Source organism: Cyprinus carpio, chromosome B13, assembly GCF_018340385.1.
Source record: "Cyprinus carpio isolate SPL01 chromosome B13, ASM1834038v1, whole genome shotgun sequence".
NCBI lineage: Eukaryota > Metazoa > Chordata > Actinopteri > Cypriniformes > Cyprinidae > Cyprinus > Cyprinus carpio.
The window spans coordinates 24,929,158-24,955,340 of record NC_056609.1 but is presented as its reverse complement, the minus strand read 5'-3'; the positions used below and the strand labels follow the sequence as shown (position 1 = coordinate 24,955,340).

General features: G+C 34.8%; 1 protein-coding gene across 1 annotated transcript in view; it reads right to left on the bottom strand.

The window, feature by feature from the left end:
- Positions 1–26,183, bottom strand: part of hpse2 (heparanase 2) — a 70,697-nt gene that overhangs the window by 34,260 nt on the left and 10,254 nt on the right. The window contains exons 4-5 of the mRNA XM_042737414.1: positions 5,223–5,396; positions 1,713–1,884 (exon numbers count right to left, since the gene is read on the bottom strand). Of these exons, the coding sequence (XP_042593348.1) occupies positions 1,713–1,884; positions 5,223–5,396 (346 nt within the window). The remainder of the gene's footprint in view (positions 1–1,712; positions 1,885–5,222; positions 5,397–26,183) is intronic.

Below are 26,183 nucleotides of genomic sequence, written 5' to 3'. Positions count from 1 at the left end.
TGACTGAGACAAGATTCTCTTTTTGAAAGGGAATTTGAAGAAAATTCAGTCATGGGTTTTCGATTATTTATTTGTTGTTAATTAGAAACGGTTGATGTTCGAGATGTTCATTTCTGTTAGCAGTTTTTGAACATCCTTATTCTTCCGCATTGTAATTCACAAACAAATGACTCGTATGAATCATTCAGAAAGACTCACTCACTCATTTACTGAATCCATCCAAATGGTTTTTGATTTACTGAAGTTATTACTTCTATAATGTCTTATTGGAAACAAAAACTGATACTCTGTTGAACTTAATGCTCAGAATGAAAAGCTGCAGTAATGAAGTCTCTGTGCTATTGCAGGAGAGAGTGGGAGGAACGGGTAACGCGCAGGTGGAACATTGCTCTGTCACACCATTAATAGAGTGACACTTTATTTATCTGATGGTGAGTTTCAATGGTGCTACAGGCCCCTGGACTAACAATCCACATGGAGCAACATAAACACGACTCAGCTATGTGCTCCTCCAGGCAGGCGGACAGTACTGCGCTTTCTTAAACAATGTGCTTTGGAGATCTCTTATACGAGCCATTAAAATGAGGCCAACATCAGATAAGCCTTTCTGCAAACACCATGCCATAACCCGTCATGACGGCTTTTCACATTGAAAGTGCAAAACGCCACAGCTATTCAGAAACATATATGAGACTCTCTACATACAGTTAAACTGCTTACATTACCAGCATGAATATCGATAAACTGTCCTTTTTAAATGACATCACAGCCAAGAACCGTTATTCACTACTTGCTGAGTAAAAATGATGTAATCTACATTACTATTCAGATTTTCGGGTATTTATTATTATTTTTTTTTTTATTATTATTTATACTTTTTTTGTTTTCAAGGAAAAAAATTAATCTCTTAAGCTCACCAAGGCTGCTATATTTATTTGATCAAAAATATTATATTGAATACTGAATAGAATATTACTGTAAAAACAGTAATATACTTAAATATTATTATAATTTAAAATACCACTATTTTTATATATTTTAAAATGTAATTTATTCCTGTCCTTAAAAGATGAATTTCAGCATCATTACTCCAGTCTTCAGTGTCACATGAATCTTCAGAAATCATTTTAAAAGGCTGCTTTGCTGCTCAAGAAATGTATTATTATTAATGTTGAAAAAGGTCGTGCTGCATAATATTTTTTATTTTTTTCTGGAAACTGAAACACTTTTCAGGATTCTTTGAAGAATACAAAAGAACAGTTCAAAAGAACAGCATTTATTTGAAATAGAAATATTTGTAACATAATAAATGACTATACTGTCACTTTAATTTAATTTAATGCATCATTGAATGAAAAGCTTGAAAAGAAAAGAAAAGCCAAAAACTAACCATTAACTGTAAACACATACATCTACTAAAGGTTTTAAAGCTAACCAAAATAGACTAAAAGCCTCACAGCTCTAATTCTCATATTCATAAATATATCAAATGTGTTAAACAAAACTGAAAGTATAATATATCTAACAGCATTATCAAAATATCCAGAATACTTATTAAACCAACACACAAGCAGAAACCTGTGGAGTTTCCTGCACAGCTCTGCAGGAACAGATTCAGTTGATAATTTATCACTCTCCACATACTGTCAAACATATAAATAAGGCACACAGGGAGGCCATAATATTTCTGAAGAAATGGCAGGGACACTCACCCATCTAGTAACAGGACTGCATTTTTTCGAGGACGGCCAATGTTGGGCCCGTAGAGGTTCGCTCGGCTGTAGAAACGCACCGACTGCAGTAGCGTCTTCAGAAGAGTGTAATCCTGAGCCAGACGAGAGCTGTTGACTGATCGGGCAGCCATTGTGCGGTAGCTGTTAGGCTCTGTGATGGGAAATAAAGAAAAATAACACATGATAAGACTATAACTAATTAAAGATGACTGATTCATTTAACTGGAAAAGTTTGAGTTAGTATGATTTTTTTAATGGTTTTGAAAGTCTCTAATTCTTAACAAGGCTGCACTTATTTGATCAAATAATAATAATAATAATAATATGAAATATGAAATTTAAAATATCTGTTTTTGTTTTGAATATATAAAAATGTAGTTTATTCCTGTGATGGCAATGCTGAATTTTGGAAGGTCATTACTCCAGTCTTCAGTGTCACATGATCCTACAGAAATATTTGTATGGAATCATTTTTCAAAAGCTTCTTTTTGAATAATAATAATAATAATAATAATAATAATAAAATAGGTTATTGAGACTTAAAATTAAGACCTTTTTCTTTTCAGACCTGTCTTCTTTTCTAAAAATTGCAACAAAAAAAAACTCCTAAAATTTGTGTGATAAAATGTCATAATTTCCCTTTTTTATTTAAATTTTTATTTAATTTTAATTATTTTATTATTATAATTTTTTTTCTGTGATAGAAACAAGTTTCCATATATAAGAGGCAAAACTGTTTTCAACATTGATTATTTATATATATATATATATATATATATATATATATATATATATATATATATATATATATATATATATATATATATATATATATATATAATCAATGTTGAAAACAGTTTTGCCTCTTAATATTTTTGTGGAAGCCATGATATTTTTTTTTTTCAAGATTCTTTGATGAATAGAAAGTTCAAAAGAACAACATTTATTTTAAGTTAAATTAATATAAAAAGAAATGTAAAATGTCACTTTTGATCCATTTAATACATCCTTGCAGAATAGAAATAATATCTTATTTCTTTTCTTTTTTCTTAACGATCAGGGTCAATAGTAAAACAGCTGTGTGAAGATCCTTCAAAAATTATCTTCATATGTTCCACAATTTAATAAGGACAGAAGTTGTATTTTCAGGTGAGCTATCCCTTTAAGACTTCTGAAGCAACCTGACACCAAATCAACAAGCGAATATGCAAACTGCCTTTGAATTATGACCTATATTGTGGTCAGAGCTTTGTAAACTATTTAAACAAGGCAACACTTTGGGAGGTGCACACTTGAAATCACAGCGAGGACGTTACAGAAGTCAAGTGGCGAACTTTATAAACATCACAGCCTGTGTGAGTGTGTGTTTGTGTTTGGGATAGAAACACCGAGATGCCGAGCTGTAGAGTCAATACATTACCGGGCCAAGCAGAGGCCAGTGGAAAATATGAGGCATTATTATTATCCATTAAAATATTATGCTATAATTTAGAAAAAGCACAAATAACACATAGTCATGAAGTGCTATCATGTAATAAATCATCACTTTGTGTCATGCTGGCACAACCTACTCAATAAACATCCACTCACAGCTAAAACTTATTTCTCTTTGTTTCATTTGGACTCTTTTTTTTCACTTGAAAGTGTTTGTTTTTGAATCAACAGCTCTGTAAAATCTGATTTAGTAACAGCTTTTAAACATTCAAATGGCTGTTCTAGTAATAACATGCTTTTATTAGAGTTAGCAAAGTGAAAAGATTCTGCTGAAACGAGAACTTCTTAAATGGTATTACGTGACAGATATTAAATTCTGATATTATTCATTTTCATATGAACTACATTTTACATTCAATACTAGCTTATTGTGCTGGTTCCTTTGTCTCGTATGACAGTCTCCGAGTGAAAGCAGCGATCTGTATGCCTGCAGTTTTTCTATGCAAACAGCTAGTAAAGTTTTGACACGTGCAACATGTAGCCAATAAACAAACGATTAAGACAATATACGGTTTGTGTACATTCTTAAATCGTTGTCTGGTATTTTTATAAGTTTAGTGTTTAGTATGGAAAGTGTGCGATAATTCAGGCTACACAATGCTGTCAGTAACATAGCTTATATTCTGTCTAATTTTGTGCAAGGAACCCATATCATCATAAGATCACAATTATTCAAGTCAAAGGTTTTACACTCTGTGCTGTTTTGATGTTTATAGAGAGACATTTGATACAAGGGCAACATGAACGGGGCAATTTGCAGCATGTCTGGCACAGGACAATAGATGAATGAGTGCTTAGAGCAGATTACAAAATCACCAGGTGTCCTTTTGGATTCTGCTTTGTGAATTTGTCTCCTGACACAAGCCCTATTCGAATGGGATTCGTTTTATATTAAGAGGTGGGGTAATGTAATAATGATCAGAGCTTCCCTAAGATTTTTAAACCCATTTGAATTGTCCACGTCGGTCCTTTTTATTGCGTCGGTAAAGACTGCTTCTGTAAAAAAAAAAAAAAATAATAACTACAATTCTTTATTCTCAGCGTATCCGGCTGACACTTTCCAGCCTGTAGGCTGTTGTACATCAAGCACTACAAGTGTCTCAAGTGGATGGTTGTCAATGAGAAGACACTGGAAACGAAATATAGTTGCTGAGTGCGGATTTAAGGGCCTTCTCTCAAATTTAGCATTTTCCCCTCAAACTCCTAGAGCATTTCTTGCTGGAACATAAATAAATAAATAAACAGAGAGAGAAAGACTATGGACAATGACAAATAAACTTGTTTCAATATTTCCTATTAAACCCATCATGCTTTATATTTCCTGAATCCTCTGCAGTGAATGGGTGCCATCAGAGCGAGAATCCAAATAGCCGATAAAAACATCACAATAATCCACAGGACTCCAGTCCATCAATTAATGCCTTGTGAAGGGAAAAGTTGTGTGTTTGTAAGAAACAAATCTATAATTTCAATTATCCATTAAAAAAGTTCATCCCCTGTTGTCCTCTCAGATCGAAATCCACCAAGTGTTTTGCTTATAAACGGTTCTTGAACTACGAATATTTCTCCCAGAAGCAACTATTTGAAGTTAAAAATGTCTTGATGGATTTGTTTCTTATAAACATAGCTTCTGGATTATTTACATTACTTGTGGATTATTGCGATGTTTTCATCAGCTGTTTGGAGTCTCATTCTGACGGCACCCATTCACTGCAAAGGATCCATTGGTGAGCAAGTAATGTAATGCTAAATTTCTCCAAATCTGTTCAGATGAGCAAACAAACTCATCTACATATTGGATGACCATGGGGGGAGGGAGGTTGATCAAATTTCAAGTGTGAGGTTTTGACAATTGTACACAAATGAATCACTGCTCGATGGGATGGATGCTTCCTTTTTCTTTCATAAACACAAGGAAGATGTACAACATTCTGTGTCTCAGATTGATATCATGTCAAAAATATAATTTGTGAATCTGCAACGGTAAGGACTCACCATTGCCGAGCTCCCAGGAGATGTTGTATTTTTTGCCGGCGCTGTATTTGAGCAGACTCAGAGCACTGGAGGCGTTCCATGAGTTGTCAGGGTTTCTGTGCAAGGCATTCAGCCCAAAGATCAGATGCAGTCCCGCACAGTCGGCAAAGTTGTAAAGTTTGTCTAAAGACCTGGCTGGGAAAAAGCCAGACACAGCTGTAACATAGATACTTTCATTTTTTATCATAATAACCATTTTACATTTTAGTTTGGACTTTGGACTATTGTATATTGACTATATAAAATACATAAAATTCAATCGAATTATAAAAGTGATACTCCTATTCTTCTTCTTATTGATATTACATTACTACTACTGCTATTACTATTATTGTTGTTAATTATAATAATAAAATATAAATTTTTAGGATTAACATTTTCATTGTTATTATTTATTTATTTTTTATTACACTGAAATTTTAAACTATAATTTAACTTTTTTAAATACTTCAAAACAAGAATACTCATGACTGGATAATTTTAGGAAAACTTTTGCTCTTTTGATACACAGGGTAAAAGCTAACACACAAACAGAGCAGATTAAAGGAAATAAAAACAGAAACGCATCAAAGAAAGTTTTCAAATTTTAAATCTGCCCTACAGACAGACATGATAATTCTGATTTTGCTAATGGACAGCCATTGGCCGATGTTTGGAAATTCTATCCGTTAAGAGCAGCAAAAATAAACACAAATATTTCACTACCCTTTGACTTCATTTCCTGTGTTTAAAAGGAAGCAGATGAAACCAAGAGACACGCACATGGAGCCTCATCTTGTCTGTGATGGGAGATTCTGAGCTAAAGGTCATTTATAAAAAGTGGATACTCCATTATTTAAAGTTGGTACCCACAGTAAAGCCTTGGTTTATTTCAAAAGTTGAATCAACTGTATTTTTCATTTCAAGAAGCATTTAGAACCATTTCAAACTCCCATCTTCCACAAAGTTTCCATACTCTTCCTGTCTTTGTTTATTAAATATGTTGACTAATTTTATTAAGCTTTCAGTTAACAATAAGAATGTAGCACAGCTTCAGGGAACACATTTTACTGTGTTTAAACCCTTTTTCACAAATTACTCACCAAAATCAGCACAGAAAATGTGAAAAAGGTTTGCAGATTCTGGCTGGGCATGGATTCAAGCAGCTAACATCATAGACTAGTCTTGGCATTTCTGCACCGAAAAAAAATAAACATTTGCTATTACATCTGTTCAGATATTCAGTTCATTCAATAAATATTTTTGACTGCGGCATGGGCAGAAGTTCTTTTTCTCTCATGAGCATTTATGGACAGATGAATCAAAACAAAATCACAAGAACAACCAACATGCAGATAACCAGTCAGCATGGCTAGCAATTCAAAGACAGTAATGAGCATTGGCGTGACTGCTAAACTTCAGTTTAATTGTGTAGTCATCTTTATAGCTTTTATCACAATTTGAAACATCGACACTAACGGCAAAGTGTCATTTCTTAAATAGCCTACGTAAATACTCTAATCACATGTACAGACGTACAAAGTCTCATAAAAAGATCCAACACCCAGCTTCCCTGGGTACCAAACTATAAAAGCTGGTCTTTTAAATCAGCACTTTAAAGCAGCAGGGAAATGTTCCAATTACAGACTCGTTAAAATATTACCATAATGAGGTCAAGATTACGTTTAATTCAAACAAGCAGTCAAACACCAATGACAGACCTTTTATTACTCTTACTAAACAGGCATTCAGACATCAAACAAATGCAGTTATAGACTTGTTTACTAGAGTTAAAAGGCTTTGATACAGTAAGCATTCCATTATATATGTATTCATTTATGTATTTAGTTATTTATTTTGCACAAAATGTTGGACAACCTTGCCACGTCTATGGATAATTGTGGGAGTTCTGCTTGTTGTGCAGCCTTTAGCACTGTGAGGTGATTAAAACAGTGCAGTATATCAAAGACAGGTGGATGGAAAGCAGGACTGTGCTGTCAGGGCAGAGGAGGAAACAGATCCAGATGTGGATTCGCTCCTCAGGTAACCCACAAACTCCCTCCTCATCGTTCTCTGGATCGGGTAGAGAACCAGCACAGGAACCAAGCTAAATGTGCTTCAGTCATTTGTAAATGCAAGGCTGGTTTGTGAGTTTTTGAAATATTAAGCAGGCCTCTGTTGTTCTGAATATCAGCATGACTATTATACAATCATGTAAGCACAATGTTTTGATGCAGTCTTGTGAACAAGATGTTAATAAGTTAATATAGACATAAGCTGTCTTTACAGACAATTTGACTTTTTTTCTCCACCAACAAAACTAGTTATAACAGAAACACTCTAAACACTTGAGAAAGATAGATGATAGATAGATAGATACATAGATAGATAGATAGATAGATATATAGATAGATAGATAGATAGATAGACAGACAGACAGACAGACAGACAGATAGATAGATAGATAGATAGATAGATAGATAGATAGATAGATAGATAGATAGATAGATAGATAGATAGATAATGTTACAGTTTTCACACACAGTTACTACTGTGCAGTAGTGTGTGTTTTTTTCTCTTTTCTTTGAAGAGTAAATCTCATTGATAGAACAGCTAGTTTTCCTAAAAACAGCTAGTTTGATCAGTGCCATATTGCTGAGCTACAGTAATAAGGTAATTAGTGTTTAAGCAGCATCCTGAGCCAAACTCTCCCTAGAGCTCTGGACAGACGAAGAACAACAGAGAATTCAAGTATTTCCAGAGACATCAGCTCTTTTGCTCTTTCTTTCTTTCTTTCTTTATCCCTCACTTTCTCTGGCTCTCTCATCCTCTCTGTTTTTCTCTCTTTTTTGACTGTTTTACTCTTTATCAGTAGTAAATTTAAATAATGACAAATGTCAAAGAGACAAAGCCTACTTGGAAGGACTAGAAAATAATGTTTATTTTGGACAACCGTGAAGCTTTTCTCGCAGGTTAGCCTGCCCCCTGTAATTCATTCTTTATCAGTAAATTAAAATAGGAATAAATCAGTAATATAGAATTACATGCATTGCTTACATGTTTTTATTATTATTATACTAACATGAAGAGCCAAACTTTCAAGATCACATCTTATGTTTTGAATTAGATTTTAGTTTAGTCTAATGTAAAGCATTTAAATTCCATTTCTGTGTCACACAACACATGTAGTTTGTAAGCGAAACAACAGCAGACTCACGCTGATGTGTTTCCAGTGCAGACTCAGAACTGAGAGTCTGTATAGAAAAAGTGATTTCTGGAATACTAAATTAAAGGGATAAACCTGTAGCCTTTCTTCTGAGCACAAAGGAATGTTGAGGGTACCCATTGACTTCTATAGTATTTTTCAATACTATAGAAGTCAAAATATCAAAATATCTATCAACAGACAAAAGAAACTCAAATAGGTTTGGAACAACTGTCCCTTTAAGTATTTCTATTATTAACAGCCATAAATCGTAAAATTGTCATCATGGGTGTGCCATTGAGTATTTTCACAAACTAAATGGTCATGAAACCTAATTTAAACAAGGAGCATGTATAATTTTTTCATCAAAATGGTAATAAATCTACACAGAACAACGAAACTAGTTAAATTGTCTGGTTAATGTCAGATTTATTGAAGAGAAAGTGTTTGTGTGCCTGTTACTGTGTTTGTAACATGCATCAAGCACCACATATGTCTATTTCTCAAACAATGGACCTTATTCATGACACACAAGCAAAATACTTTTTTGAAAATTTTTAGAATGATGTTCTGATGTAAATTTTTGGGTTCATGAAAGTCTTTGTATTTGTAAAATATCAATTATTCCACCTGCTTCTATCCACATATAAATGGCGAGTTAAACATCCAAATGTCTTGTGTTCTTTTAGACACTACGTTTTGAAAGCACTATAAATATATATTTCACTGATAAACAAAAATGGTTGAAAACTGTTGTCCGTTATTATTATTTTTTTTAATTATACACTATTATCTGAGCGCCAGTAGAATTTGCCTGCAAGCTTAACACTTTTGTTAATAAAATAATAATATTTTTTGAGCCAGTTAGTCTCTTTAGCATTTATGCGATATACTGCCAAACCTGTGAAGGGAGTGCATAAGATTCTACAGCATTCCTATACATGTGATTCACATAGTAATAATTCATGGGTGGAAATTATACTAATTGTGAATGAGAGTACATGTGCGCACTTTTAACTCTATCAAAATGTGAGATTTAGGAAGAGGTTTTTCAGGAAGGCCCATTTTATGCACAATTTCCTCCACATTTTTGCTGATCATATTTCTAAATGTTTCATGAATGCGTCACAATGAGTGAGTAGTGCACTTCACTGGCATTAAAAATGCACTCGCACTTCTGCTACACAGCACTGCACAGTTTAGCTAGTGTGAATACCGTAGTTTGTTAATATGGGTGCCAAAATAAATATGCACCACATACACTGCTTTTGTGAGCTGTGTGAAACAGGCCTTAGTTACAAAACGCTGCCAAGGAGCTCTTCAATAACTTTGGCTAATGTAGTGCAACTATGAGTATGAACGCATGGATGTATTTAAAAAATTGGTGCCTTTGAACTCTCTTGGAGTCGACTGTGTGAACTTTTGTAGCAAGTTCAGCAACTGCTGAACCCAATGAGTAGAACTAAAGTGCCGGATCCCCCCTCTCCCAATGTAATGGAAACAGAAAGGGGTCTGGATATTGTCAGGGTAGCTATCTGATCACAGACATAAGACTCCCATAACAAGCTGGACTGCACCAGAGCGCTACGGCTCATTTCTGAGCCAGCTTATTTCCATTTATGACACGTGATTACCTACAGCAACTATCAAGACATGTACACCCAAAATCCCAAAAAGAGATCAAAGCACTTCCATACCAGGAAAACTTCTCTAAATCCATGACTATAGGGCTCTTTCCAGAGAAACAACTACGAGAAGTAAACTGCATGTTTGCTACACAGTAAAGTCCAAAAGACTGAGCAAAAATGTCTATATTTCTCTCATTTAAATTATATTTTGATTTTACAATGGAGCATCAGATGTTTGGACCTCTCTATATGTTTTAAAAAAACAATATGTGGCCCATTTCTTAAGATGAATTTAAAAAAGGCCAGATTGCTTTTATAATCATACGCCACATGTACATGCTGTTCACATTCCTCACCATGTAATCAATTCTAATTGCACGCAAGCCCCTCTCACAGAATCCCATTACATGGGACGCAATTACATTAATTACATGGGATGCATTCTTCAGCGTTCATATCAAAAGGACAGTGGAGAAGTCATGTGGGCTCATATTACACCTAAACAAAGGAAATGTACACTTGTACACTACTGAACACTTCAGAGCAAGTGATGAAGCGGCTTTTAAGTGAGATATGCCAAATGAGCGTTGCAAACAAATTTAGCTAAATGTATTTTGATTATACAGTAAAGATAACCAGATAAATGATAGCACAACTTAAAAAAAATCTGTGCTTTAAATCAAAAATGACTTGTCTGCTTTAATTGAACTACAATATTCATATACTGTAGCATATAGTTTATTTTCTATAAAAGTTAGTTATGTCTATCTGAAATCTGAAACACATGACAAATTAATAACTTATTTATTACAGTGCATAGATAGCGACACTGTTAACAACAGCAATAATTCTTAAAATAATTACAAAAGAGCATTATCTAAGATTATCAGAGTGGTATGATCTTAAAAATAATGGTTCTTTATTGGAAATGGCAGAACCTTTAACATCAATGGAATCTTTCCATTGCACAAAAGGTTCTTTATAGAGGAAAAAGCTTCTCTGGGGAGCCCAAAATGGTTCTACTGGAATCAATGCAAAAATTCCATTTTGAAACCTTTGTTTTTAAGGGTGTACTTTGCAGGCATTAAAACTAATCAAGGGTTTACAACGAAAATGAAGTGCTGGGAGTTGAATCAGTCATTCGCTTTTAATTTGTTCATTTAGCTGCATGAACTGTCTAAACACACCGATTAACCAAATGACCCAAATCTTTTGAATCAGTTCACTCCAAAATTTGTTCAGATTAGTTGATTGATTCGTTGAGTGATTTTACATGTTACATCGTGACTCCAGTTGGTGGCGACAAGTAAGTGCATTATATTGTGCTATAAGCTCATTAAAACACTCAACAACAAAAATAAATCCAAACAATTTGCTTTTAATTTGTTCATTTATCTACATGAACTGTCTAAACACACCAATTAACTTGAATGAATCATACTTTCCACAGCAATTTGGATTCATCCGAATGGCCCAAATCTTTTGAATCAGTTCACTCCAAAAAAAAAAAAAAAATTCTGATTAGTTGATCGATTCGTTGAGTGATTGTTGATGTTACTTGTTACTCCAGTTGGTGGAGACAATTTGTCTACAAAATCTAATTCAAAATGTATTTGCATCATACTGTACACCTTTTTTCCTACAATTAACAAAATAAAATTTAATAAACTAAACAATCGAAAAACAAAAATAACCTAAATAATTTAACAATATGCTTACCTCATTTTAATTGCATATGGTCATTGCAAAAACCGATTTTGGTTAACAAAATACGAATCAGTGCATGGAAGTGAACGATTCGTTCACCTACGATCTGTAAATCAGTGAAACGAACAACCATCATTAATTTAAGCATGTGCTGTTGCTCCCTAGACATAGTTTAGTCGATATAGCCACAGACAACTTACATTTCTTCATACAGTGTAAAAAATGAGTTATCACTGGTTTCACGTGGCATGTTAAACTCTCTGTGTTGCTAAACTGTGAGAGAGCTTTCCAGTCATTGGAAGTTAATGCTATTATTTAGCTTATTTTAATTCCCAGCTCTCTTTAAAGCAATTTCAAGTTTAATTGTTCAATTGCAGTGGAAAAATAACCATGGCTAATTATGACTAATGACTACGGATGCCAGACAAATCTTCGGTTTGTGAAGAGGACGGATACTATCCCGACCCTCCATCAACGCTCCTTTCGAGCAAAAGAAAACACCACATCACTACGTGCATTACTTAGAGCTCATTTTTATAGGCGCACGCTTTTAAACCATTACAACGGCGACCTGCTTAGTTACTAAAACGTTAAACAACAAGTAATATCCTGTTAAATCGTAATGAATGGCTTCTGAACTCACTTTCCATTCAATTTTTCAACCACACAAGCTTGCTGTTATTCCAGCACTTAGGAGCAAGACTCAATCCCACCGCACATCAGTTTTAGGAGGGATTGGTTTGAGGCATTTCAGAGACCCCCGTCAAAGCGATGCCGTGATGTACGACAGGCTTCCCTTCAAAATAAGTGCTAGGAAAAATGGAGGAAAATATGGTTTCAATAGTCGAGCTATGCCTGTGGTAGTCTGTAGCACACGGTCTGTGTCACACAAACCCAAGTGCACTCTTGTTTATAAATACAGAATTACACCAAGACCATGGTTTGATAGGGCTTGATACACACTCAAAACCGCTCAGGTCAAACCACTTTTGTGTTTGGGAAGAATGCAAACTATGAAGACACCTGTTTTTAATTCAATATGGCGTGTTTGGACTGCGTACATAGCTATCTATGAGCTTTACGTCTTTATGGTTCTTATATGGCGCATCGAAAAGTATGTAACTTGTGCACAGAAGGCCACATTATTTTGTGTGCATATGCACACATACATCCGTGAGTATATACATGTCTATGCATGTGTGTGTGCATGTGTCTGGCCATGTGGTTGGCAGTGAAGGAGAGCAAGAGCTGACTGATATGTTAACATCTCAGAACACACTCTGGTGTATAAACATCCACACACGTTTGTGTACACTAATTAATCTTCCCCGTGAGGCTGCCTCATGCATAAGCACATGGTTCGGGCAGTGCAGGACTGCCGCGCTGGACTTTGATTTCCTGCTAGTGTCAACAGTCCTGGGCGCAGGACTGATTGGAGCTGCATTTGATGAATTCAAAGACGAGCGTGTGTGCCAAATTACATCAACCGCTTTAAAATGTCTTATATAAGATCCAAATTCAAACCAAAACCACTTGTGGGGGCAAAGTTGACCAAGAGACTGCACCAAGAGTTTCTAAACATGTCCTTCAAGTATTAGTGTTGAAATGCATTATTGTGACATGAAATCAGACCTGCGATAAGAATCATAAGCCATAACCTAAAAATGTAAATATCTTGTCTTCCAATTTGAATCTTTCACAGTGAGTTTTTTTTTTTTTTTTTTCTCGGATGTGAAATACTGCATTCAAGACCTTCTGGAAAGTTTGGACTCGTGAACTTGAAAGTCATATATACCGCATACCTTAGGGTTGGTGAGATTTGAAAACTTAAAAAAAAAAGAAAAAAAAAAGACTCCATTTACATGATCAAAAACACAGCAAAAAAAATTAAAACATCATGAACATATTTATATATTTCTACTTTAATATATTTGAAAATGTAATTTATGCCTGTGATGGCAATGCTGAATTTTCAGCAGTCATTATTCCAGTCTTTAGTGTCACGTGATCCTTCTAATTTGCTGATTAGATGCTCAATTAACATTTTCTTATTATTATCCATGTAGAAAACAGTTGTGCTTTGTTTTAGATAATTATGGACAATTATTCAAAGCATAAACCATAAGGTATGTCCACCCTGTCATGAACATATATATTACTGTTAAATACGCTTTCATTGCAAAATTAAGATGCAAATTATATGACGTCCCTTTCCTAAACAGGGTTATTAAAAAAATAATATAATAATAATAATAATAAATTATATAATTAGATCCTCAATCACATTGATACCCCCCCCCCCCCCCCCATTAATTTCAGTTTTTAGCAATATTAACGACAAATGAATTCTGTGTCCACATTTTGAGCTTCAGTTAGCATATTAGCTTACAACAAACTGTGACTAGCTAAATATTTAGTCTGTGAATTTGGAATATTTAAACTTGCATATTTTGAAAATACTGTATTCAAATCACTTCTGGCATATTTTATGCCACCAGGGTGGACATGTTAAGATTTGGGAAAGCAAGTAAGCAAACTCAGACGAAGAAAATTTGTCAATTGAAAAGTCACCAACTTATTCACCTCAGCCGTTGAAATTCCCGCCATTGAAGAGACAAAAAAATCTGTTGTCCTGATGTCACTCAAGGGGAGGGCCTTTTCTTAAAGGGGCGGATTCCGCAATACAACAGGGTGGACAACCATTCAAGGGACATGGACAAACTTCTTTTTTATTAAATTAAAATATAGTTTTCATTACCAAATGATCAATATATTCAAATTGAGTAATCTCTTATTTATCAAAATATTAATAAGAGAACTACAGTATATTTTCAAATTTTATGATTTGACAATATTCTATTATCATTCAAATTTAATGAGTGCATGAGACATAGAAAAATGAAACAAAACAAAAAGAAAAATCTAGAAAATGTATCTAAAGAGCCAAGTAATGCTTTTGTTATAAATATATAAAACAAAGCCTAATACAAACCTGATTCCAAAAAAGTTGGGACACTGTACAAATTGTGAATAAAAACAGAATGCAATGATGTGGAAGTTTCAAATTTCAATATTTTATTCAGAATACAACATAAATGACATATCAAATGTTTAAACTGAGAAAACATATTTTTAAGGGAAAAATAAGTTGATTTTAAATTTCATGGCATCAACACATCTCAAAAAAGTTGGGACAAGGCCATGTTAACCACTGTGTGGCATCCCCTCTTCTTTTTATAACAGTCTGCAAACGTCCTACGAATCAATAATGTTGTAACTCAAGCATAATAATATAAATGTTGAAAAATCATTGTCTAACACAGGCTTCTAGTTGCTCAACTGTCTTAGGTCTTCTTTGTTGCATCTTCCTCTTTATGATGTGCCAAATGTTTTCTATGGGTGAAAGATCTGGACTGCAGGCTGGCCAATTCAGTACCTGGATCCTTCTTCTACACAGCCATGAAGTTGTAATTGATGTAGTATGTGGTCTGGCATTGTCATGTTGGAAAATGCAAGGTCTTCCCTGAAAGAGACGACGTCTGGATGGGAGCATATGTTGTTCTAGAACTTGGATATACCTTTCAGCATTGATGGTGCCTTTCCAGATGTGTAAGCTGTCCATGCCACACGCACTCATGCAACCCCATACCATCAGAGATGCAGGCTTCTGAACTGAGCGCTGATAACAACTTGGGTTGTCCTTGTCCTCTTTAGTCCGGATGACATGGCGTCCCAATTTTCCAAAAAGAACTTCAAATTTTGATTCATCTGACCACAGAACAGTTTTCCACTTTGCCACAGTCCATTTTAAATGAGCCTTGGCCCAGAGAAAACGCCTGCGCTTCTGGATCATGTTTAGATATGGCTTCTTTTTTGACCTATAGAGTTTTAGCCGGCAACGGCGAATAGCACGGTGGATTGTGTTCACCGACAATGTTTTCTGGAAGGATTCCTGAGCCCATGTTGTGATTTCCATTACAGTAGCATTCCTGTATGTGATGCAGTGCTGTCTAAGGGCCCGAGGATCACAAGCATCCAGTATGGTTTTCTGGACTTGACCCTTACGCACAGAGATTGTTCCAGATTCTCTGAAACTTTGGATGATATTATGCACTGTAGATGATGATAACTTCAAACTCTTTGCAATTTTTCTCTGAGAAACTCCTTTCTGATATTGCTCCACTATTTTTCGCTGCAGCATTGGGGGAATTGGTGATCCTCTGCCCATCTTGACTTCTGAGAGACACTCCCACTCTTGGAGGCTCTTTTTATACCCAATCATGTTGCCAATTGACCTAATAAGTTGAACATTGGTCCTCCAGCTGTTCCTTATATGTACATTTAACTTTTCCGGCCTCTTATTGCTACCTGTCCCAACTTTTTTGGAATGTGTAGCTCTCATGAAATCCAAAATGAGCCAATATTTGGCATGACATTTCAAAATGTCTCACGTTCAACATTTGATATGTTATCTATGTTCTATTGTGAATAAAATATAAGTTTATGAGATTTGTAAATTATTCCATTCCTTTTTTACTCACAATTTGTACAGTGTCCCAACTTTTTTAGAATCGGGTTTGTATAACACACCCTTCATAGTAATTTTTATGTCAAGTTATCATGGCAAATGAGTTATTTATGTACAGGACACCAAAAGTCACCATACGGTGATATACGGTGATAACGTTTTTACTGTCACTTTGTTTCAATAAAAGTATGATGTATTAGAACATATAATTCCAATCAAAAATCCAATGCCAAAAAAGATAGGGAAGATTGTTTGCATATATGAAGATGTGCTTGCTTCCCCTCACAGACATGGAGACCTAAAGGTTAGTTTTATGTTGCCAGACGTTTTACTGTCAGCATAAGGTCAAATCCAGTTTCTAGTCTAGATGGAAAAATTAAAAGTGACAGTTTGTTTTGTTATATGCCATGTAAAATACAAAGGCTAGTTGAATGCAGCTGTTAAACTGCAGTAGTGAAAATGGTGATAGAATGAGTTCAATTCATTTATTTCATTATAGTGAATCAGATCAAGCAATTCTATATCGAATGAATCAGTGCAAAAATGATTTAAAAATTAATTTAAATCACACACACTATACATATATATATATATATATATATATATATATATATATATATATATATATATATATATATATATAGTGTGTGTGATTTGAATTAATTTTATATATATATATATATATATATATATATATATATAACAGTATAACAAGTACATACATGATTACGACTTAAAGGTTTAAAAGGTAGCATATTTCATAATAACAGATCTTCAAAGAAAGAGAGAGTTCATTATCAGTCAGCATAATTATTATGTCATCATTTAAAAGGTTTAAAGAGGTTTGCATTTGTTTTGCGGTGTCAGGGAGACACGATAAGTATGAGGACATAGGAAGATCTGTCAAAGATTTTCACTTCTGCACAGAAATGATTAGGTGAGCATTGAAGAGCCACTGGCTACAACTATAATCACTGCAAGTAACTGCAAAAATAATGCAAAACCAGTTGTCTTCAGCCATCTGTCAGGATAATAAAATTATGGCATAATCTGATCACCATAATATGATGCTTGACAAAGGAAACAATTACAGCATAGCACTAGAAACAACCCCAAAGCTATGGATTTGATTCCTTGGGAAACAAATTAGCTAAAAATTAATTAAAATGTCTATTTTGAATGCAGTGCAAGTTGTTTTAAATAAAAATGACTGCCAAATGCATGAATGTGCAAAATTTAGCTTATCCAATAAGAGTCATAACCAAATAGGCCTTTTCACAGGCCATTCTCATCTCAGGACTGAGCAGCTCCTTCACATACCTGCCAAAATGATCTTAATTACCTACTAATGCCATAATTACACCAGGATCTCTTTAAAGAGACAGCACAGATAAGAAGGGTGAGGCACTGAAAAGCCCTTAAGCTGTTTTGCAGCACCTCTTCAAAGGATTTCCTTCCTCAGACAACAGAATCAGTGCGGCCTGTCCTTCACAGAAAACATACAGATCGCCTGCCTTCGTCTTTCAGCTCCGTCGGAGCTACAGGAACGGTTTCATTTACATGCAAGCCACTCTCACACAAAAGGAACCCCAGTGACATGTTTGTTTGTGTTTTTCAGCTCTAAGTGACAGGATGTTTCATGAATCGTCTTTTGGCAGTAAATCATCGTCTGGGAACGTAAGCGCTTGTAATAATGCGAAGTGTATAGATTTGAGGGAAGAAAAAAAAAAAACATCTGTCTGGTTAGCTTAGCTGGTCCTCTCCAAATAAAACCATCTGAGGCTGAAAGAAGATGAGTAGACGGCGCTGACCCGATACATGAAGCATGAAGGATACAGCGTACTATGCAAAATTCCCTAAATGGCAAGCAATAATTCAAAACAGCTCTCTGGTCTCAGAACAAATGCTCTTTGTGATTAAATACTGCACTATAGAAGAACATATAATTTCAATGCCAAAAAAGATGGGGAAGATAGTATATGAAGATGTGCTTGCTTCCCCTCACAGACATGGAGAGCCAAAGGTTAGTTTTATGTTGCCAGACGTTTCACTGTCAGCATAAGGTCAAATTCAGTTTTTGGTCTAGATGGAAAAATGCAAAGTGACAGTTTGTTTTGTTATGTGCCATTTGAAATCAAAAAGGCTAGTTAAATGTAGTAGTTAAACTGAAGTAGTGAAAATGGTGCCTTAAGTGGCAATATATGCTGAATATTACGGTTTATTAAGTGTAAAAAACTGTCCTACTGTATTTTATTTCTTGCACTGAACATTCGGAATCTATTGGCTACAAGGGTTGTTTGGTTGAAAATCTAACTGTAAAACCATTTTAGAGCAAATACATAAATATTGAGATATATAACATATAGATGTATAATAACTGTTACACTGTTAAGTTTTTTTTATTTTTTCAAATAAATCAAAATTTGTATTTACCATGGATGAATGAAACTGATTGGAAGTGACAGTAATGACATTTACACTGTTACAAAAAAAAAAATTATATTTTCAAATAAATGCTTTTCTTTTGAAGTATATTTATCAAAGAATCTGAAAAAATGGTTTGCACAAATATATTGCGATAATAATAGTAATAATGATAAGAAATGTTTCTTAAATTCTGAAGGATCATGTGTGAAGGATCACTGACTCACAAGAATAAATTACTTTTTACAGTATATTTAAATAGAAAACAGTTATTTTAAATTGTAATCATATTTCGCAATATAACTATATTTACTGTATTTTTATCAAATAAATCCAGCCTTTATGAGCACAAGAGACTTCTTTCAAAAACAAAAATCTTACAGACAGCAGGCTCAAAAATGTCAAGATATTTTATAACCCTAATCAAATGACCAAATTTCTTAATGCATCACATCATTTTCTAAAGAATCATAATTAACCATTGTCCATGCAAATATTTACACCCCTACTGATTACAGTTTACACAGCGTATGAGTCAAAACACCAAATCCACCATCAAGCAAAACAGACAAACCACCTGCACCACTTATCAAATATGGAACTCGTTTTACGGAATTATTCCTCCATATACGCAGGACAGGTTAAAATGATGAGTTACCGTAATGACTCATCTTCAGTCGCTGACCTCAACTCTGCATCAGAGGTACAGACGTAAAGAGCAGTTAGGTCTCTGTAGTAACCGTGTCTGACAGCACTGGAATAGACTTCAGTACTGCGACGCATGTTTCCACCAGATGCTCTCTGAAAAGAACAGAGCATTTTTCCAAGCATTTTACCTCAATAAATACCTTCCAAAGATGCATGCCATCAAAACATTAGTCTTGGGTTCCCATTGTAAATTCTCAAGTACTGTAGACAGATCATGCTTACCTAGTCAAACATGTCAGCCGCCTGAAACAGACATCAGCTCACCTGACCTCATTGCACAGGTGTAACACGTCTGCTGAAGCTTTAAAAACATTTAATTACATCTAATTACAAAGAAAGAGAAAGTAAATATAAATGCATGTAAAATTTTGACGTAGACATAGTTAAATAACCTTTGTTTTGTTTAAAACACTTTACTTAAAGCCTTTATGTGTAATGCATTATAAACATAGTTTTAATGCATTAATTATGCCTTGTAATGCACCTTATAATGCATTGTACAGTCTCATGAAAAATTGTAACCACAGTTAATTCATTGTTACATTATGCATTTTTAATTCAGTTATAATTATTTACGACAAGATATAAATGTATTACAATGCACATTATTACAATGCATTATAGCTTGTAATAGCCATTTATAATGCATTATACATAAAGGCTTTAAGTAAAGTGTTACCATTATTTTTTTTTACAGTGTATTTTAAGCACATATTCGGACAGATACTTAGACGTACAATTTTTAAGTTTCATCAGCACCTAAAATGCAAATACTTTTACGTATTTACATCTTCCTAAATCTTTACAAATATTGTGGTGATTTTGTATGAATTCATATGATGTGATTAGTACAGTACCATTAACATCCACCACTGAAACTAATTCCCAGTGAGACGTACTGTAAACAGATCAAACAAAACCATACAAATGAGACTGCACAAATAAAAATTAGCTACCATTTCGCCAAAACATAAAACTGTTAAGAATTGCCAAGAGAGTGTGTTGAACCAAGATTACACCATGCGATAATATGCACTAAATAAATAAGATGCTGTAACTTTTTTATAAATACAATAAAATATTCTTGCAGCTCAAACAGTAGACAATGTCGCTAGCAACAACAAAGTCACGTGTTCATTTCCCAGGGAAAGCAAGAACTGCTAAAATGTAAATGTGTACCTTGAATGCAATGTCAGTCACTTTAGATAAAAGCATCTGCCAATTTTATAAATGTAATTTTTTTTAAATATAAAATCCTGTGCATTCAAATCATCAACATATGTCCATCTCTGAAGCTCTACTGTACAGTTTTTCCATTGTAAAAGCTGTTCATATGTTAATATTGCACGTAACACTGTCTATCCCAGCATTATTTTTTAAGAATCTACAATCACACTTTATGCATAAATACCTCCAAAGAGCAATGGGATCGTGTTGGTGACATTGACATTGCCATTATTAAAATGTTCAGCACTCTAAGCGGCTGCTAATTGTGATAATAAAATTAGCACAATGAGGGCACCAGCACAGTAGAGGTGCTCTGTTGGCCTTATGCCGTGCTCAGTCAACAGGCCCTCCCCATCTGCCTTTGCTTAGAGCCGTCAGGTCTTGTCACTCAAGTTTAAGGTGAACAAAATAAAGCAGAGGGGTTTTGGTTAGCCCCTCCTGACTGGAGGCTGTTTTAAAGCTCTTCAGTCTGCCACAGAAAACTCAATTTTACTTTTCCTACCCATGTTCCCTAGACCAGAGCAAATTTCATTACATGTTTATGGACTTATAAAATTCCTTGCAAAATACAGCTTTCTTCACACGCGGTTTCATCGAAACTTATTGAATCTGAGATGCGCGGAGGTCTTAGCACTGTTGTTGCAGTGCTGACATTTAGCCACATATTTTTGTTTCATCCAGTTCAGCTGAATTCAGTTCAAAGCTTGATAGATTTCAGCTTTCTAATAGTGCACCCTGAGAGGAAACAGATCAACCAATCACAAATCTATGAATGTGGTGAAAGATCTGGGCCGCTAACCCAAAGGTTCTAGTTTCAGACCGCAGAAGGGGTATTTAAATGATTGTTCACACAAAAATGAAAACTCTGTTCCTCACCTTTGTGTTGTTCCAACCCCGGATGACTTTCTTTATTATGTGGAACACAAAAAGACATATTCAAAAGAATTTCCAAGCAGTTTTTTTTCCATATAGTGTCAGTTGTTGTCACCATTCACTTTAATTGTATGGAAAAGAGTTGCCAGGGCATTCAGCTTAATAGCTGTTTTTGTTTTCCATGGAAGAAATTAAGTCATAAAGCTTTGAAATGACATGAAGATGAGTACATTTTGGGCAACTATCCCTTTAAATGAATGCTTTTCATATTTAAAATCTTTCTTTATTTTTAAAAAAACTATTCCCTTGCCAAAACATCTTAAACTTCACTGCATTATTAATGGAGGAAAATGCCATAAAGTGTTTGGGAATTTTTTTCCAGTAATATGAATTTATGTTTTAGTCATAATAATATGATATAGAAAATATTGTACATGCTGTTCAGAAACAGCCTTTATTCCAAATCTTTAGTGCTTTTGGAAACACCCTCTTACAAACACTCTCCTTAACACACACACACACACACACACAAACGCACAATTGTGTTTGTATGGTTAGTCTGAGCAGCAATAGTTCTGCATTCCACATGTCAATATTCAGGCTTCTGGCAAATTCTCTGGATTTACAAATAAACAAATAGCTGGGCAGGAATGGGAGAAATTGGAGACTGCAAATGAATTTCATTTCTTGTTCTTTCTCTTTCAACTAAAAATAGAATCCACTTTTCTAAGTTGCATAAAATGTATACAACATTATTTGTCATCTAACAACGAGACTTTTCCTACAGGAAAAAAAAAAATCAGAAATGAAAGCATTTTTGGCTGTTCTGCACAGTAGATCCTAGATTTCCAAACATAAGCTTGGCATCACACTCTCTGAGAAACTATAAACAGTGTCAAAGAGCAAAACTTTGGAAATGTTTTTTGGACGGACACCTTCCTATCGTTCTTATCAATGGTAATATCTAGGAATTGTGCAATGACCTCATTTGGCCTTGGCCCACTAGTGTTTAAGCGTGATCTCAGTCTCAGACGCCACACCTACGGTCCACTCACTAATCCATACGGCAAACAAAAATACGGCAAAAGCTAGATGAAATAAGACCATTCAAATCTGATTGGTTGACACAACTACCAAAGTTGCATTGCACTTCTTCTGTAAAGCGCTTTGTTAACACCGCTTTTAAAAGGTAAGCTTTACTTACTTAGAGGCAGAATTAATCACTGGTTTTGTAGGACCTGACATCAAACCTACTCCGAGTTTTGTTACTTAATGGCAAGCAGAATTGGAAAGGACATCAAAATCCTCCGACATATTTGTTTAGAAGTGCTTAGGACATATTTCTCTCCTGTTTCGGACTTTTTCACTGGAGAAAGCTATATTATGGCTATAGGGCTTGTATTTTAGCAACGGTTTGCTTATGTGTGATGTTCTGGCTTGCCAATCATGGTTGTGGTTCTGGACTTGTTATTGATCCTGGGACAAAAAATTACACACGAGAGTTATGATCAAAAATGACCTCAGCGAGAAGCATCCGAATGATTAATGATCCCCGACCGGTATTGCAGGAGCAGAACAACTACTGACAAAGAAAATAAAAATGAATAATACCCTCTTCACAGGTGGTAACATCCAGATCTAGCCAGCTCCTCACATAATTCACATATCTTTGGGCAGTTTTAATAAATTTCTGCAGCAGACCCACTGAGCTTGGGGTCTCTGTTCAGAGTGAACAGTCCAAGGAAGAGTTCAGCAGCTGTACTATTAAAAAATACTCTAGGAGAAAAGAGTAACCTGATACACGTTGGAGTGAGAACACAAATCAAATGAGACATTCATGAGCCACAAATCTCTCCTACGTCTGAAACATCACAGAACCACACGTGATGGCAAAAAGGACAGAGCCAGAAGCCTGTGATCAGCCAGAATATGAAAATAGCAGGCTGACATATACTTATTTTCCTGCACTATGATCTGTACTGGATCAGATATTCAAGCAGAATACAATCCTATCCTATCCTGTTCTGAAACGGGATATCAAAATTAAAGGAATGCAACAAATGAATAAACTCATTGACAGCATGTGAAATAGGTATTTTAATGAGCCTAACAGGCTATGTTTTTTATAACTTCTGTAAATTCTGGCTCCCTTTCTATTCATGAGTTGGAACTTGATGCCACAGAGGAAGAAATTCAACAATGTCACACAAAGGAGATTCAATACTAAATTTATGAAAAACATTTACAGTATGTTGTGCAACAAAACAATTGCACTGCTAATAAATCCTAAATTTTGACTAACTGTGCCAAAAAGTATCAATAATTTTGACTATGTATTCTATATATTTTGTTTGTTATGTAAAATACATTTTGTCTGATTAGAAATATATTTCTAAACTAAGTTCAATATTAAGATTTCTTTATAAGTAAGCATAGTAGATGCTAGGCCTATATAAAAAGCATAAAATGTTGCGTCACTGTGCAACTGTGCAAACATGCAAATATGGATACACCCAATATGCTGTGTATATAATAACATGTTTAAAGCATAAATCATGTTGAAAACCTTGCTTAGATTCATATGACAAATCCTCCATCCTGTTGGCTGTCTCAGGAATTGAACTTGAATGTAAAATTTACTTAATTCAGAATGGCACACAACCCTGACTTCAATGTATATGCAATTCTCCTAGAGAAAGTTCAACATGTAGGTGAACTTGTGGTGAAGCCAGATGTTCCTTGGAACATTAAAACTAGTTAAATCAACGTCCAAACAGGCTGAGAGTACCGAAGCTGCCAGGTGAAGTCACCAAGGCAATATATAACCAGACTTCAGCTCACATAACGCCAAGCTGCCACAACAATCACTTCCTTTAGTCTTTGTGATGTCGGCTATTAACAAAATGTCCAACAGTGCTAATTCCTTAAAAAACAGTGAATATAATGGAGCTCTGGGGCAAAGCTCGTGAATATCCACTGACAGCTTAATTAGGGAAATGCTACAAGTCTGTAAGTAATGAAGGACGTATGTTTTGAACGTGGAATTGAAGGCGAACCGAAGATTGGGTTTTAAATAGAAAGTTAAAGTACACACTAAAACACACTTATTTTTGTTAGTACACAGAGATTTATTTAAAATTAGATTTTATTTTAGCTTAAGTTCCATATTCTAAGTCTTGGATGTGTATAATTGGCTAAGTTCAAACAATATTTGGAAATTGAAATGGTAAAAAAAAAATCTCTGTGCAAGAACAAAAGTAAGTGCATTTTAGTGTGCAGTGGGAAATCCGTTGGGCCTCAGTCATGAAACACAAGCAGAACGAATCTCTATGTAAAACATTCATAAATCCAATTGAATTAAATGCAGCAATTTGCGTTGCAACGGTTTTGCAAACGATTTGCACAGAAATTTGCTCTGCTCGTGTTTCATGAATGAAGTCCATTGAGATTTTGCGATTGCTACGGTGATTTCGTTAAAGCATTTCATGCAATTACATTCTTTATTGATTTTTAATAAAGGTTTTAGTCATGCCAGCACTTGAAACGTATGTGGTAAGAACACAGATGTCTTCGGGAATCACAGAGGTTTAATATTTGTTTATGAAGGGGTGGTATTAAACTACCTGCAGCTGCTGCAGTGCAGTTCTCATGCACAATGAGTGCATGACTGATGACTCATTATCAAATGAATGAATCAAATGAAAAGGAAACTTCACAGACTAAAAGCTCCAATCACCGGAAAGGAAACTCCTTTGCTGGGATTATCTTGGATTATTATTTGGTATTTTGTGTTGCATGGTAAGGCCAGGCAAATAACTCCAATATGTGTGGCTTGGTAAACCGCTAAAGAGACATAGATTAATGTATCATGTCATCTTTAATTTCCTCGATTTTGATACTAAAGGGAACTGCTAGATGCAAAAGTGTAAAATGTGGCCGGTCCAGTTCCCACAAAGTCCTGGCTCAGAATTTGGCCACAACCGTAGAAATATTATCTCCACAAGAAAACTGAAGAAAAATCTCCTGGCCCACCTTATTTTTCAGAAAAAAAATACTTTGAATAAAACAATATTCTCCAGCCATGTTGGTTCTGCCGGGGTTGCTTCCAAAATGTAACGTGGCAGCTGTAAAATATCATAAATGTGCATTACGGTTAAATAAATTATCACCATCGTCTCAGCAATACATCACCACAGTATTATGAAGATGATCTTAACTGACAAACAATAACAGAATTATTAGCATCACTTTCATTTCAAAAACACTGTTTGGTTGCAATTAAATTACCCACACTGAACCCTACGATATTATCTTAAAGTGTAATTTATTTCAAGGCATTTAAGATCTGAAACCCCATTTTAAACACATCAGATAATTTTGACGCTAACATCATTATTAGATTGAGTTTGTGTACCCAGCAGGGAATTTCGGCTCCTTCCAAGCATTGTAAACATCTGTTTTCTCTTAACATTTGGTCACAGTTTATTTTCATTATTTTGAAAATTGTAAATATGCTGCTATTATCTGTTTCTACTTGCAAATACATTTAAAGGCTAGTTTATCACTTAATTTGGCAAATTGAACAGCAATATATAGCGCAGTCTGAGTCATGCAGTCTAACAGTTTCTTGCTACATTTACGAG